At 37.9% G+C, this 15,172-nt stretch overlaps 1 protein-coding gene across 1 annotated transcript in view; it reads left to right on the top strand.

Moving 5' to 3' along the window:
- Positions 1-13,456, top strand: part of LOC124779593 (Down syndrome cell adhesion molecule-like protein Dscam2) — a 296,162-nt gene extending 282,706 nt beyond the window's left edge. The window contains 4 exon segments of the mRNA XM_047253720.1: positions 2,690-2,860; positions 9,043-9,166; positions 11,053-11,193; positions 12,810-13,456. Coding sequence (XP_047109676.1) covers positions 2,690-2,860; positions 9,043-9,166; positions 11,053-11,193; positions 12,810-12,861 — 488 coding nt within the window. The 3' untranslated portion in view covers positions 12,862-13,456.
- The last annotated feature ends 1,716 nt before the right edge of the window (positions 13,457-15,172 follow it).

Genomic DNA, 15,172 nt, shown 5'->3' with positions numbered 1-15,172 from the left:
TGTGTGAGTCAATTAATAAACTTTCATTTACATTTTGTGTAAATAATTGCTGTTATATCTACACTGCCCTCTATACTCTGCAAGCCCCCCTATGGTGTTTGGCAGATAATGCTTTGGTGGGTGCCACTTTCACCTTTCTTTTATTATCCCGTCATAACCATTTTACAAGATTTATGTGAATGCAGGCTTTCTCGACAATTTTCATGGATGAAATCATCTCAAGTTATCAGACGTCATGGTGTTGTTTTATTGGTTTGTTTCGACATGTTTTCTGTTCGTCATCTTCAAGTGAAGTTTAGGGTTTGTGTCCAGTTCATTCCTTTATAGCCACTGGACTGCAGACTCCTGTGCCGAGAGCCAAATGGGTGTACCAGTTATGCGCTTTTGAAGAGATATCGTAGCTGCTGGTGGTGGGTTCCTTCAGCAGGATGGAGGTGGGTCTGGGTGTTGAGTCCTGCTGCTGCCGGTTAGAATATGTCAAGAATGCTCTGATGTGAAAGTGGCAGATGCAGCTGGTGAAATTGGCAGGCAGCACCAGGACTTGACATCTGGACTCCCCCATTCATCTCACCAAGCCACCCCCCTTCCCCTACCCTGACAACCACCAGCAGCAATATTTCTTCCAGAAGCATGCAATTGGTCCTCCTGTTGGGCCCTCAGCAGAGGAGTCTGTGGTCCAGCAAACAAGACATAAACACAGCACTTACCTGTTGTTGTTGTGGTCTTAAGTCCAGAGACTGGTTTGATGCAGCTCTCCATGCTACTCTATCCTGTGCAAGCTTCTTCATCTCCCAGTACCTACTGCAGCCTACATCCTTCTGGATCTGCTTAGAGTATTCATCTCTTGGTCTCCCTCTATGATTTTTACCCTCCACGCTGCCCTCTTGATGTCTCAGAACATGTCCTACCAACCGACCCCTTCATCTAGTCAAGGTGTGCCACAAATTTCTCTTCTCCCTAATTCTGTTCGCCTTGATGTCTCAGAACATGTCCTACCAACCGATCCCTTCTTCTAGGCAAGGTGTGCCACAAACTCCTCTTCTCCCCAATTCTATTCATTACCTCCTCATTAGTTATGTGATCTACCAATCTAATCTTCATCTTTCTTCTGTAGCACCACATTTCGAAAGCTTCTATTCTCTTTTTGTCCAAACTATTGATCGTCCACGTTTCACTTCCATACATGGTCACACTACACACAAATACTTTCAGAAACAACTTCCTGACACTTAAATCTGTACTCAATGTTAACAAATTTCTCTTCTTCAGAAACACTTTCCTTGCCATTGCCAGTCTACATTTTATATCCTCTCTACTTCAACTATCATCAGTTATTTTACTCCCCAAATAGCAAAACTCCTTTACTACTTTAAGTGTCTCATTTCCTAATATAATACCCTCAGCATCACCCAATTTAATTCGAATACATTCCATTATCCTCATTTTGCTTTTGTTGATGTTTATCTTATATCCTCCTTTCAAGACACTGTCCATTCCGTTCAGCTGCTCTTCCAGGTCCTTTGCTGTCTCTGACAGAATTACAATGTCATCGGCGAACCTCAAAGTTTTTATTTCTTCTCCATGGATTTTAATTCCTACTCTGAATGTTTCTTTTGTTTCCTTTACTGCTTGCTCAATATACAGAATGAATAACATTGGGGATAGGCTACAACCCGGTCTCACTGCCTTCACAACCACAGCTTCCCTTTCATGCCCCTCGACTCTTATAACTGCAATCTGGTTTCTGTACAAATTGTAAATAGCCTTTCACTCCCTTTATTTTACCCCTGCCACCTTCAGAATTTGGGAGAGAGTATTGCAGTCAACATTGTCAAACGCTTTCTCTATGTCTACAAATCCGAGAAACGTAGGTTTGCCTTTCCTTAATTTATCTTCTAAGATAAGTCGTAGGGTCAGTATTGCCTCACGTGTTCCAGCATTTCTATGGAAACCAAACTGATCTTCCCCAGGGCGGCTTCTACCAGTTTTTCCATTCGTCTGTAAAGAATTCATGTTAGTATTTTGCAGCCGTGGCTTATTAGACTGAAGATGACAAAACTCATTGTAATGTGGTGACAAGACAATGTCACAACTCTGCTGATAATCCAAAAAGTGTTCATTATTCTAACAGATGTATGTTGGAAGAAGTAATATGTTTTGTGAATCTTTGTATTGTGCACTTTTGAAATTTTAACAGTTAACCTCTCCATTATACACAGTCTTTCTCTTGAGGTGTCTGCCACTGGAGTTAAACGAGCCTGTGTGTGACACACTCAAGCATTTTGAATAGACTGTTAGGAAACATGCTGCACTTCTCTGGATCCATCTGCCATATTAATTCTCCCTTGTAAGGATCCCAGACTGTTGAAAAATACTTTAGAATTGGTGTAATGAGGATTTGTAATCTCTCTTTCATAGGTCACTCACCTTCCTTTAGTATTATTCCTGTGAATCTCACTCTAGTATCTGCTTTTCATACAACTAACTGTATATGATTATTCCACTAATGGCTTCCAGTAACATTGTCAAGTGAATCAAACTATTGAAATCTATTTTTAATTGTCAGACATTTGTTCATTAAAATGTATGTAAAAGTTTAAATAGCTTAAAACAATTTCAATTTTTTGTGTCTGTCATTATTTGTATCAAATGAAGAACTTCATTATTTGACTTTCATTGCTTGTTTAAGGGGACAATGAGCAGCAAGCACTAACAGGCAGTCTCCACAGGAAAAGCAATGTGAAGCGGCATCACAGCAAAGCTGATTTGAGTCAGAACTCAGAATCTGACACAAGTGGTAGTCCATCTGCAGTTAGCAGTTACCGAGTACCCATTAAGCAGCCTACAGCAAGAAGTTTAGGTAAGTACCATTGTGCTGATAGATTCTGCAACTTCCGAACTTACTCTTCCTGTATTTAAATGTGAAACTGTACATTATCTGATCAAAAGTATCCAGACACATATTAGTGGACACTAATGTGAGATGTGTCCACCCTTCTCCTTTATGACTGTTTGCAGTGAGGTTCTTGAATGTTTTTGGAGGAATGGCAGCCCATTCTTCCTCAAGAGCTTGAACCAGAGAACGCAATGATACTGAATGCTAGGGTCTAGAGTGAATTCGATGTTTTGACTTGTCACAAAGGCATTCCATTGGCTTCAAGTTTGGACTCTGGGCAGGCTGGTCTATTCCAGAAATGTTATTGCTCATAAACCTTTGCATCACAGATGCTGCATTTTGACAAAGGTCATAGTCAAACCTAATACAAAAAAATCATCATCTCTGAACTGTTCCTCTAACACACACAGCACACAGTGCCATAAAATTGTTCATATCCTTCTGCATTTAGTATTTTCTGAAGTCCAAGGAAGGGACCACAGTCTAACCATGAAAAACATATCCATATCATAGCAACACCACCTCCTCCGTACTTCACTGAGTACTGCATGTAATGGCAGGTAGTGTTCTCCAGGCACTCAGCAAACCCAAACTCTTTCATCAGATTGCCTTAGAGTATAACGTAAATAATCTCTCCAAATCACTTGTTTCTAGTTGAAACATGTTAAATTGCCTCAGGTGATTAAATTTAATTTGATTTTGCATTTTTGCTGCTAATCAACAGTTCTCCAACTATTTATTACTGACCTAAGCGTACATTAGTTTAATCAAAGAGAAAATAACAGCCAATATGCTACCCTGCAATGTAATGTAGAACAAACTGGCAGACACAGTAAGTGGAGAACTAACACAGATGTGTGACTGAGTGATGACACAGACCTACCTTCTAGCACTGCATACTCAAAGTCAAGCCACACGTACTTCATCTGTGAACCTTACCTGACCCTACCAGTTATACAGTTATTCATATGCTACACTCCCATATGTGAAACTTGTGTACACTTTGCTTTCACATAACAATACTCCGGGAGAATTTCGTAGACCATCAAAGAAAGAACAAAGTAATCTTGGAGCCCTGTCTGCTCCAACTTGGTTAATGTACATGCTTTACAATAATTATGTAAAGCTGCAAATTTACTTATCAGAATTAGTGAAGCATGTGCAACTGAAAATTACTTCCATTGCAAAGGCCCTTGTGCCTCCAGCAGAATAGTTACTCATGCATAAAATATCATGGTGGCACTCTCTATGACACCATTAATGCTCTCTGCACGTGGGACTTAGAAATAAAATACTAGGATAGTTCTGAATATGCTGACAATAAGTCATACAGTATTCTCGAAGACACAAAATAATCTAAACCCATATTCATGACCTGATGGTGCATTACATAAGCTTTGTCTAAATCTGCAAAATATTGCCACGCACAGAATATGCTTTCTGAACATAATTTAAGAGCACTTCCACGTTACTGTACTTAATCAGACATTGGCAACTTAAAATGAGCTAAGACAAAGACAAAGCTTATTATATCAGCAAGGTGGGGCTGCCATTTGACACACGTCCTATCTCAGCAAATACCTATTGTGATCCCCCAACAATAGTCTGTCATCCCAATTCTAACTTTCTTGGGCTACAATCCCCTTTACTAATACGTCCTGTTTTTGTATGTACAGAATCCTACACTGGCTCCTCCTGTGGAGACCCTTACATAACAACACTTGAAAAAATTTTCCACTTTCTTTAACTCTTACATAATATAATTTTCTGAGCGACTATTTTTCCTTCCTTGTGCTGCACAGCCTGGGAAGGATCCACCTGTTCATTGCCATGGGGTGTCTGTCCATATGAACTATGTTGAACTTTTGTTTCTTTCCCCTTTTGTATTCTTACACCAGCCCTCCAGGCCTTCCGATGCATTCTGAACCACTGACATAATGGCTTGACATTTTTGGGCACACCTTCACCCCACCATGTGACAAAGGCTACTCGTTGTTGTCACCCACTACCTTCAATTCTGATTATAATGGTCTGTCAAAAGTCAAATGTTTCACAATCTCAAGCTCAGATCATGATGCTGTTTGCACCAGTCTCTCGTAAATAAAAATCCACAACCATGCAGCTTATGTTTCTAACTGATTTCTCATCTCTGTAAATCCATAACTTAAGACTTTGTAATGAACAAGATCAGTGGGACGACGTACCACTGCCATGTCCCACAGTAATCCAATGATCAGTGAAGTCACTCTTTAATCCACATTAATCATAACTTAGCAATGATTGGAATGTCAGATCCCTTAATCGGGCAGGTAGGTTAGAAAATTTAAAAAGGGAAATGGATAGCTTAAAGTTAGATATAGTGGGAATTAGTGAAGTTCGGTGGCAGGAGGAACAAGACTTTGGGTCAGGTGAATACAGGGTTATAAATACAAAATCAAATAGGGGAAATGCAGGAGTAGGTTTAATAACGAATTAAAAAATAGGAGTGCGGGTAAGCTAATACAAACAGCATAGTGAACGCATTATTGTGGCCAAGATAGACACGAAGCCCACGCCTACTACAGTAGTACAAGTTTATATGCCAACTAGCTCTGCAGATGATGAAGAAATTGATGAAATGTATGATGAAGAAGAATATAATAATTCCAATCTCAAAGAAAGCAGGTGTTGACAGATGTGAAAATTACCGAAGTGTGATGCCATACCAGTTGTTACACTTTGTCAGATCTCCTTTCCGGGCAACTTGATAAGGATTCCTTTCTTCCAATCTTCTGGGATGGTTTCTGTGTCCCAGATTTTTTGGAACAGGGGCAGTAACATATCTACTGTTACTTCAGAGTCTAACTTGAGCATTTCCGCCACAATGCTGTTTACACCAGGTGCCTTGTTAGTCTTGCAGCTTTTAAGAGCTTGATAATTTTGCTCATGCTGGGAGGTTGAGTATTGATTTGCAGTGCGGACACTTCTTGTTAGTCTAGTTCCTCCTGCTCTTGTTCTTCTTGATGGATCAGGGTCATATTAAACACCTCATTAAAATATTCCTTCCATCGCTTTAGCTGCTGCTCGCTGTTGGTCAACAGTTCACCCTCTTCGACTTCACTGGCTTACATTAGTTAAAGCTTTTCTTGGACAACTGTTTGGTGATATTATATAGCTCTTTTGAATTGCCCCTTTCTGGTACCTCTTGAGCTCTTTCTGCAAGCTGTTCTACCCGATTTCTTCTATCAGATCTAGTGCTTCTCTTCACTTGCTGATGAGCTTCATTGTACCTTGCCCTAAGGCGTGGTTTTCTTCATCATCCCTACACTGGTTGATCAAGGCCTTTATTTCTCTTCTTCCTTCAGTCTTCAGATCAGATATCCATGGCTTCCTTCTGGTGTCCTAGAGTCCTAATACCTTCTCACTGGAATTTAGGAAGGTTTTCTTGATTGTATTCCACTTCCTCTCCACTTGTGTACTTGCCTCTTCCTCACTTTGATCCTCCAGCCCCAACTGAGTATATTGTTTTTCAACTCCAGCCAAACTCTTTTCTAATGTCCTTGTTTTGAAGTTTTCTAGTATTGAATCTTTTCTGCCTGCAAGTTGCATCTTGATAACCAGTAGCAGCAATCTTTAACTATACTTCAGGTATTACAAGATGGTGGTCATTTCCACAGTCAGCATCTCTTCTGTTCCGGACATCAAGAAGGGAATGCCTCCGCATCTGGCTAATTGCAAAATGATCAGTCTGATTTTGTGTCTTGCCATCTGGTGAGAGCCATGTTATTTTATGGCAGAGTTTGTGTGGGAACACCAATCCTCCAATAAATAACCAGCCTGTTGTTAAGGCACATATCAATAAAATGCTCTTCATTGTCATTTTGGACTCCAGAACCGTGTTTTCTCATAACTTTCTGTAACCCTTCATTTTCACAACCAATCTTGCCATTGAGGTCTCCCATCACAATTTTTATGTCTTTCTTTTTGCTCCTGGCTAGAACCTCTCCCAATTGTCCATAGAAGTTGTACTTTTCTTGAGTGTCTGCTTCTTCTGTGGGTGCATAACACTGCACAAGATATATATTTCTTACTCAGGTCTTGAATTGATCTGTAATAATCCGATCTGAGATTGAATTCCACTCTAATAAGTGAATTCCACTCTAATAAGCTTCTCCTTGCTTCTCTTGTCATTTTCATGGTCTTCTCTTTCCCCTTTCCCTGAATACGGAAGTGTCTTCCCATCTCTCAACCTGAATTCCCCAAAATCATTCCACAATGTTTCGCTCAGTCCAAGTATTGCCAGTTTGTATCGTTCCATCTCCCTGGAGACTTGTTCCAGCTTTCTGTACTCGAACATTGTTCTGACATTCCAAAACCCCACTCATGTCCTTGTTTTAAAGCCAAAGGTTGTCAACGAGATGTCCGTCCAGTTTGCTCTCTTATGTGTTTCAGTAACAGTATAATTTTTATGAGGTGGGGTTGTTAGCCCCACACCCAACCCTCAAACTGGAGGACCAGGATTTGTGTTAGGTTTACTACCCTAGGGAAGCTGGCTTCACTACGTCTCTAGAGCCCTCCCTGCTCTATGTTGTGGGACACATTTCGTCTGGCTCCTCAGTCAAGATCAATCCAGCTTGGGTGATCCTGCCAGTAGCTACACTACCACTGGCATAGCTCTTGACTTCGCAGAAGCACGCAAGCAATCCCGCCTGGCACTGAAGGTGCCTACTACCTTGGTGTCCCCTGGGAGGGTCATGGAGAGAGCTGAGGAAAATAAATTGCCAAAAAATGGTATAGCTTTCATAACAAGTTTCCTCTTCATGGACGGAGGAGAGGAAGTTGTTTAGGGAGGTAGGAAAAGTAAAGTAGGCCAGTCAAAAGCTAGGTTAATAGGTTATGAGTGCATCGAGGAAATTCCATGTTTAATTGTTTAATTTTCATTATTTCATAAAGAAAAGAGCATAAAAGCAGTTGAACTGCTAACTTTGGAGCTACCCCTTGAAACAGTAGCTTCAATGATGCCTCATCCACTTCCATTTTTTGTATTCCATTGAATGATACCACAATCAGGAATGGTCAAGAAATATCATCTTCTTGTGCAAAATTTTTGTCTACAACCAGTAGCCAGCTGGATGATGTAATTGTGAAGTCTAATCCACTTAGTATGGTGGCTTGCCATTTTGAGTCCATCTTCAGTTTCCAATTACTTGCTAGTAAAAATCACAAGCAGTGTCTCAATGCTTATCTAGTCCCAAGCTCACATAAGTAGAGAAATCCCCTAACAATACGCCTAATCTTCATGAGCTAGTTTCCAGTGATAAAGCTCTCTCATTTGCAGTATGTCATTCACAGCCACTTCTTGGAAAGCTTTTGTCTACTTCATTTCATTCATGTGCACTATATCATACTCCACCTATCTATCTTCATTTTCATATATCTAGTTTGTTGACAACGTTGTAACTTCTACGTTTCGACAGTGCAGAAAATCCAAAACACACTGATTAACAGACATTGAATGATGTAAACTATGCTTTTAAAAGGTATCTACGTTAGTACAGTCACTTTTCATTTGTCTATTCAAAAAGAAAGGGAGGAAATACTACGCTGTACAAAGTGCCCACACTAATGCTTATATAAGGCATTATTAAGATGCATATGCTGATGGGACTCAGAATACTTGTTCCAATTGTAATTAAGTGCAAGTTTTGCTGTCTTGGTTTCATTAGTAGACTGAAGCAAATAAACGTTTTATAGTAGTGAAATAATAAACACTGCTAAAACATGAAATAAAAACTATTAACTGCCACAAACTTCTCAATTATTTTAAGACTGTGAATGGGGAATTAGTGAACAATTTGTAGTATAAGCATTGAAAGTGAAAGCAATACCTTTCCTTTTGCAGTTCTACTTCCTTGTTTGGGTTTAATCAATTACCTTTCAATGAAAATTCAAATTTGTAATAATTCCAGATGCAGTGGAATATGTTTTTGTATAGTTTTCAGAAGTTCTCAAGCCCTTCAGTGCATAGGTGATGATTTTTGTGTCAGTACAGTTTTAGCAAGCTAGTGTCTACTGTAGGTCTAGAATTGATGCACATGTAGCAGTGCTTAGAAGCTAATATTTTGCTTATTATGAGCCACATGTTTACTAAATGAAATATTTTACAGAAATTTATCGCCTTGACTCAAGTACTGAATCAAATGAGACTTCACCTGTTCCCCACAGAAGACATACTCCTCAGCATTATTCTGTCTGCAGCAGCAAGAGAGGAAAGCAGTCGCTCGCCAGGTAGTCAAGGTTTGTTTCTAGAAATTGTATACAACTTCATGCTATTCTTATAAAGAAAATTCTGTGTATCAGGTGCTTTTTCTTAGGTTTATAGAAATGAAAAAGTCAGACTTTCTTCATTAAGAATAGATAGAAACTACATTAGAGGACAGTATTCACTTTAGTGGATGCAACTTGTTGCAATTGTTGTGATCCATCTGCAGAAGTTAGGTGCCTTCTGGCATAGAGGGTCACAATTACTATACCAGCCTACTTCCTGCTGCAAATACCTCAATTTGCACCAGATAGCATATCATAAATTTGTAATCTTGATCATACCCAACTGTCGTGAGGTCATGAGGAGACCTCAGAACAGTTGGGCCCTTCTCACCTTGGGGGTCTGAGTGACCTGCACTTCCTTTTTAACCATTTCCTATCCATCGATTTCTCCAAGGAGGGAACTGTTAGTTCCAAAGTTATGACTGTGAATGTACTTTTCTGTATCTCTGTTGGCAGTTATGTTGCCCTTCAATGATTGTTGTTCTGGATACTCCCCATGTTCCATTCTCTCATAACACACATATTTGGATTATTTTCCCTGTGCATTTTCTTCTCTCAAATTATATTTTATTTGCAAATCTGTCACACTTGTGTGATTCTGCTGATTGACTCTTATTCACCATTTATTTTGTTTCTTGTTTTGTTGATGGCAATGTTCGATTGTCAGTATTTCAGTTATTTTTCCTACGAGTGTTGGTACAGAAGTTGTTAAATTCTCAAAGAGACAGGTGGGCTGGTAAGTTCCTACTTCCAAGAGGATCAACTCTAAATACTGGTGTTGGTTTTTAAATAATCCAGTGGTCTCTTGAATACCAGGTATATCCAGAGAGAAAATATTTTGTTCAAGAAAAGCTTCAAGTCCATTTTTTCAGTCAATTTTACAATTACGGTATGTTGATGATTTTCACTTATGGACCGTCTGACAGCAACTGAATAAAACACAATTTTAGTGCCATACGCGTTTCGCCTTTATTTTCTGCAAGGCATCATCAGTGGCAGGTTGCGTAGACAGTTTCTTACATATTACGCTCCTGTTGCATTTTTGGTCTTGTTCTTCTTCCTATGAGCGCCAATTTGCTGTTTTTTCTGCATTCCACAGCACTATGCACTGAACGCTTTTTTTAATGCAATGTTTTGGTTTCTGTTGCCGACTGTCAATTATATTATAGTTTGTCCTCCTAGCACCAATACTGAGAGTTTTGCATCATGAAGATCCCTTCTGTCTCTATGAATTTGCCAGTACATTCTTTTTTATACATTTTTTGTAGGAGTAATGTCATACCATTACAGTATATCTCTTGAATCTTTATTATTGAGCAGTCATTGCAATAATTTTTGTTTTATGTAATAATTGTGTGACCCCTAAGTGAGGCCTGTTGGGAGGTAGAATTTTTGACAGTTTGGTAGTTCTTCCAAAACAACAGTCATAATACAATTTCCATATTTGCCGAGAATTAGAGATAATTATCAAGAAATCAACTAGCAAAAACTTATGATACATATCATTTTGAGATTTGGCACATTGTTTTTATGACATTAAGTTCAGAAGCATGAGACAGACCCATAGATTGTGTATAACACTTAACCATAGTCTGATATAGAGTAGAGCTTTTAGGTAGCTATTTACTACTCACTGTTTCTATGAAATTTAAAATTTACTCTACTATGTACAACCAAATCTCTTGTCTTTCCCTCTCTCTTTTTAAAATGTGTAACATTCTCAGTTAAGAAAGAAAGAAATATCAAATTGTCTTATATTCAGAAGGGTAATGCTACTGTGGTTTTTTCCCTAGTTGCACATTGATCTAAGAATACTTTTAATCATCTGGACAATCCTTGTTATTCAACAGCCCAGAATCTAGTTCTGCTGAAGATGAAGCCAGCTTCTCCAGTTATCAATTACAGCCCCCATCTGGATTCTCAGATAACCAAGAACTGAGTGAGGCTGAATGTGATCGAGATACCAGCCAGCTTGATAAGCTGCTTGCTAGGTATGTATAGTATTAATACATTGCTTAGTAATAAAATGCACAATGAGTGGCAATATCTGAGTGGTTTAAAGGTCTGAATAATAAAACTACACAGATAACAAAAACCCTACACTAATAATTTTGCCAGAAGAGAGGGAACAAGGAATTCCACAGAAGTGTAACTATAGTTTTCAAACAGCTGCTTAAAAATTAAGGTGCACCTTACAGTCCATAGCATCTTATAGTTCATAAAATATGCTGACAAATTTGTTGGGGGCCTTAAAGATTGTTGCCAAATTCTGAATGTGGCTTCCTTTCTGATCAGACCCAGCTTTTCTAACTGTATTGCATTTAGGAGCTCTTAAGATGTGAAACAAGTAAATTTTTTAATAGTTCTTTCAAAAGTTGGTTGTTTGCTTAAAAGAAAATAAGATGTACATTTGCAAAGATTGCAATATTAAAATAATTATAATTAACTTGACACTTTGGAATTTAAAGGTAGTCTGTTCACCAGTTTAAAAAAGGCAGTTATGAGACATGAAAGTGTAAAGAAACAATATTGGGGAATGTATTAAGTTCACACAAGCAACCTTCATTCATTGCCCTCTGTTACTAATATTTATTGGCATTTACTGTTGTCTGTTGACTAAAACCAAACTGTCATATTGTTACATTGATTTTATATGAAATTTTCTGTTGTTTTGTATATGATCCACACAGTTAAAATATGTCTGTGGTTGAGGGTTTTACCTCACCTTTTATGCACTGCTAATGGAATTTTAAGCTTAAGACTTTTGGAATAATTTCTTCATCTTGTGGTGTGTTTGTTAGAAAAAGCAATGGCATTTTGATTTCATCTGTTACTTTTTATAATGGAGTTACTGAAACTCAGTCTTCCGTTTTGGAATCATCATATTTATTTATGTATTTGTAAGGTTTGTTTATAGTAATTTGTGATCTAGAAATTTTAACAGTTCTGACCTCATGTGAGAGCACACACTTTTGGAATCCAAGCTGTTATTTAGAAGAGTGCTGGAACTAGTATAGTGTACAAAATATACATTGAAAATATCAGAGTTAATATGGGCACTTTTTCTTTAGTGGAATTATTCGTTTCCATTTTAATAATTTCCATGTTACCCATAACTTCCAGAAGGTAAAATATATTCATAATATGCTGTGCACTAGCAAATTCAGTACTCTATTCATTCAATTTTCTCATTTTTACTATCCTTTCCTTGGCCTCATCAGTCTTATGTGATTTGTCATTCAGAATAATTAGCAATATCACACGTTCATTTTGTTGTGGAGTGCATAAATGTTGTTATGGTGCTGCTTATTAGAGTAACAGCTGGACTTTTGCTAGCTACTGTACACTTAACACAATTCATCAACTGTTTTAGCATTATCCAGTACAAAGTTTCTCACATTTGTCTTGTTAGTTTCACCTCGTAGCTTTGTCAGATTAAATATATAGATTTGTAGCAAGGAAAATGATCTTAACAAATGATTTATTCCGAAAGCTAGCAAGTTTTCTGTGTCTTTTGCGTATGCTTCTCAGTGACTCAGTGCTTCTGCTATTCAACAAATGCCCTCCATCGTTTGTGAATTTATAGGCTATTATTCAACTGTTACAGGTTTAAACAACAAAAGGAAGAGGAGAGGCTTCAGTATACGATTCATGTCTGATCTTAACAAATGTTAAGATAAAGTGCAGTTTAGGTAAAGTGCAAATGTGGACACAGTTATGTGATAAGACTTGTAGCCTTTACTGTTGTTGTGAAGTGTGGCTCTGCTATGAAATGAAAACGGCATTTTTCAAGAATCACGGATGGGTTAAGCTGGAACTGAAATGCAGTCCATTAACATAAACACTTTCTTCCAGTTAACTAAAGGAACCAGAACAATGAAATATTCATAATACTTCACCTTTAACTCTGTATGGTATATATTATATATACTTCAATGAAATGCCAAATATTTTCTAATACATTATTTTTTGACATGAAGAAAGATGAATGTTATCAGAATTTTATTTTATTAAAAAAAATGTGAACTTTGTCTGGAATATGTGGCATTGGAAGGGAGGTTTGAGACTTCAAGGTGCCAAATATTTTAGGACTACTTATTATATACTTTCCAAAGACTGATGCATTGTACAGGTCAAAAGCTGTTGTGTGTTCAATTTTGTCTAATAACAAAGGAACAATTAATAAACAAATAATCGTGTCAGTACACAGCTCCCCTGCACTTGTAGTAATGTAAACTCTGTATTGTCTACTGCTGCATGCATTTGAACCTAATATAAAGTTTCTACACAATTACATGAATAAATGTCTGTGCAGAGTGTCAGCTTTGGAAATAAAACAGATTTTTGAAACTTCACTGTGTTGTTCTTATTGTTGTTCTATTTTACACCTAACATGATACATTAATTTTCACTGACTGACTGGCTCCTTTTCCTCAGTATTAATCACATTCTGAAAACAATTTGAGTCCTATGCTATTGTGTGCAGTTGGTTTGCAGTGTAGCTACATGTGCTGTGTTAAACTGTGGAAGGGAAACATATTTTTCATTAAAGGTAGTGTAAATAAGATGGAGAGTATCTGGACTACTAAAAGCAACCATATGCCAATTTCAAAAATTATATCCTTCATATTTTCCCAATGTTGACCCCAATAGTGTTAAGACTAATAGATGAATTATCATGTTGTCATTATAATTAAAGTGCAACAACTTACAGAGGTCTAGCATGGGCTGTAATTATCATAAGGCTGTGAAGCTTCATAGAGTGCTAATGTGTGAATGCAGAAAAAAATTAGTTCCAGTTTTGGCCACCAGATGCAAGTTCCAGTTTTGGCCACCATATGCAAATCTGGCACTCTGAATGCAAGAAAGAAGTATAGAAATATTTCTGTATGCAACAGATTAGGAATGGGACTTGAGCAGAAAATGTCAAAGGAGTGAGAAAAGTGTAATGTTGATTTTTTTTATTAACAACCACTACACAATTTGTTCCGTACGAACACTGGAGAGGTCGCTGGGTGCTTCATCCGAAAACAACATTATCAACAGCTGCCTGCAGCAGTTCTAGTGGAATCTGAGTAGCATGTTATAATGTTATATGTATAGTGAAATTAAGAACGTTGTATTTTTGGTGGGGATGGCCTTCAGACAACGGAAAAGCAGGGCATGGCAGAACACCACTGGAGTCAAGGGAAGATACACATTTTTTTGGGTGGTGCATGCAAGGAAGCATTTTGGGACACTTTTACGTTGGTTCTTGAAGAAGGCAAACCTGCCAATGATATAGCATGTTTTTTGAGCAAAAGGTTGATGGATTTTAGGCGGTGAACAGCTGCTACGAAACTTTAATATTTAAGTCTTTTGTATTCATGCTGGAAGGAGGCAGACCTGCCTGAGGTGACATGAGTCACTTGGTCATATAGGTGATTGATTCTGGACAGTGTATGGCCACAATGATTCTCTAACCTTTTTCAAATGCATGTGGAATTAAGAATTGACAGAATATGTGTTTCTACTCATTAGATTGCGTGTGCTAACTTGTAAATTATAGTGTTGGACTCTGACCTATTTAAATCTGGTGAATAATTCGTGTATTGTGATCATGAAAGGGACTTAGTTTTCACGTATCTAGGATGACTATTTATCTTGGGGATTCTGGTACCATTTTCATAATGCTATCAATGCAGCTTAACTGCATTTAATTAGGTTATTTTCTGTTTGTATTTTAATTAGATATTGTAGGACCACTTTCAGTTTAGTTGAGATACCCTTTTCATGAGTAAACTTTATTCATCATATATGAATGCGTGGTGTCTGTACTTTTGGATATGTCTGAAAGAATAGGCACCACGTGAAATCCGCAGCTGTGATATGTATTATGTGAACTAAAGGTGGAGTGGGGAGAAAGGAAAGGAAAGGGAAGGATCTAATGAAATCAGTTGCATTGGGACTTAATGTGAAATCAGCAGTGAC

Source organism: Schistocerca piceifrons, chromosome 1 (assembly GCF_021461385.2).
Source record: "Schistocerca piceifrons isolate TAMUIC-IGC-003096 chromosome 1, iqSchPice1.1, whole genome shotgun sequence".
Taxonomy (NCBI): domain Eukaryota; kingdom Metazoa; phylum Arthropoda; class Insecta; order Orthoptera; family Acrididae; genus Schistocerca; species Schistocerca piceifrons.
The sequence above is the reverse complement of the archived record's forward strand: the minus strand, read 5'-3'. Positions and strand labels throughout refer to the sequence as shown.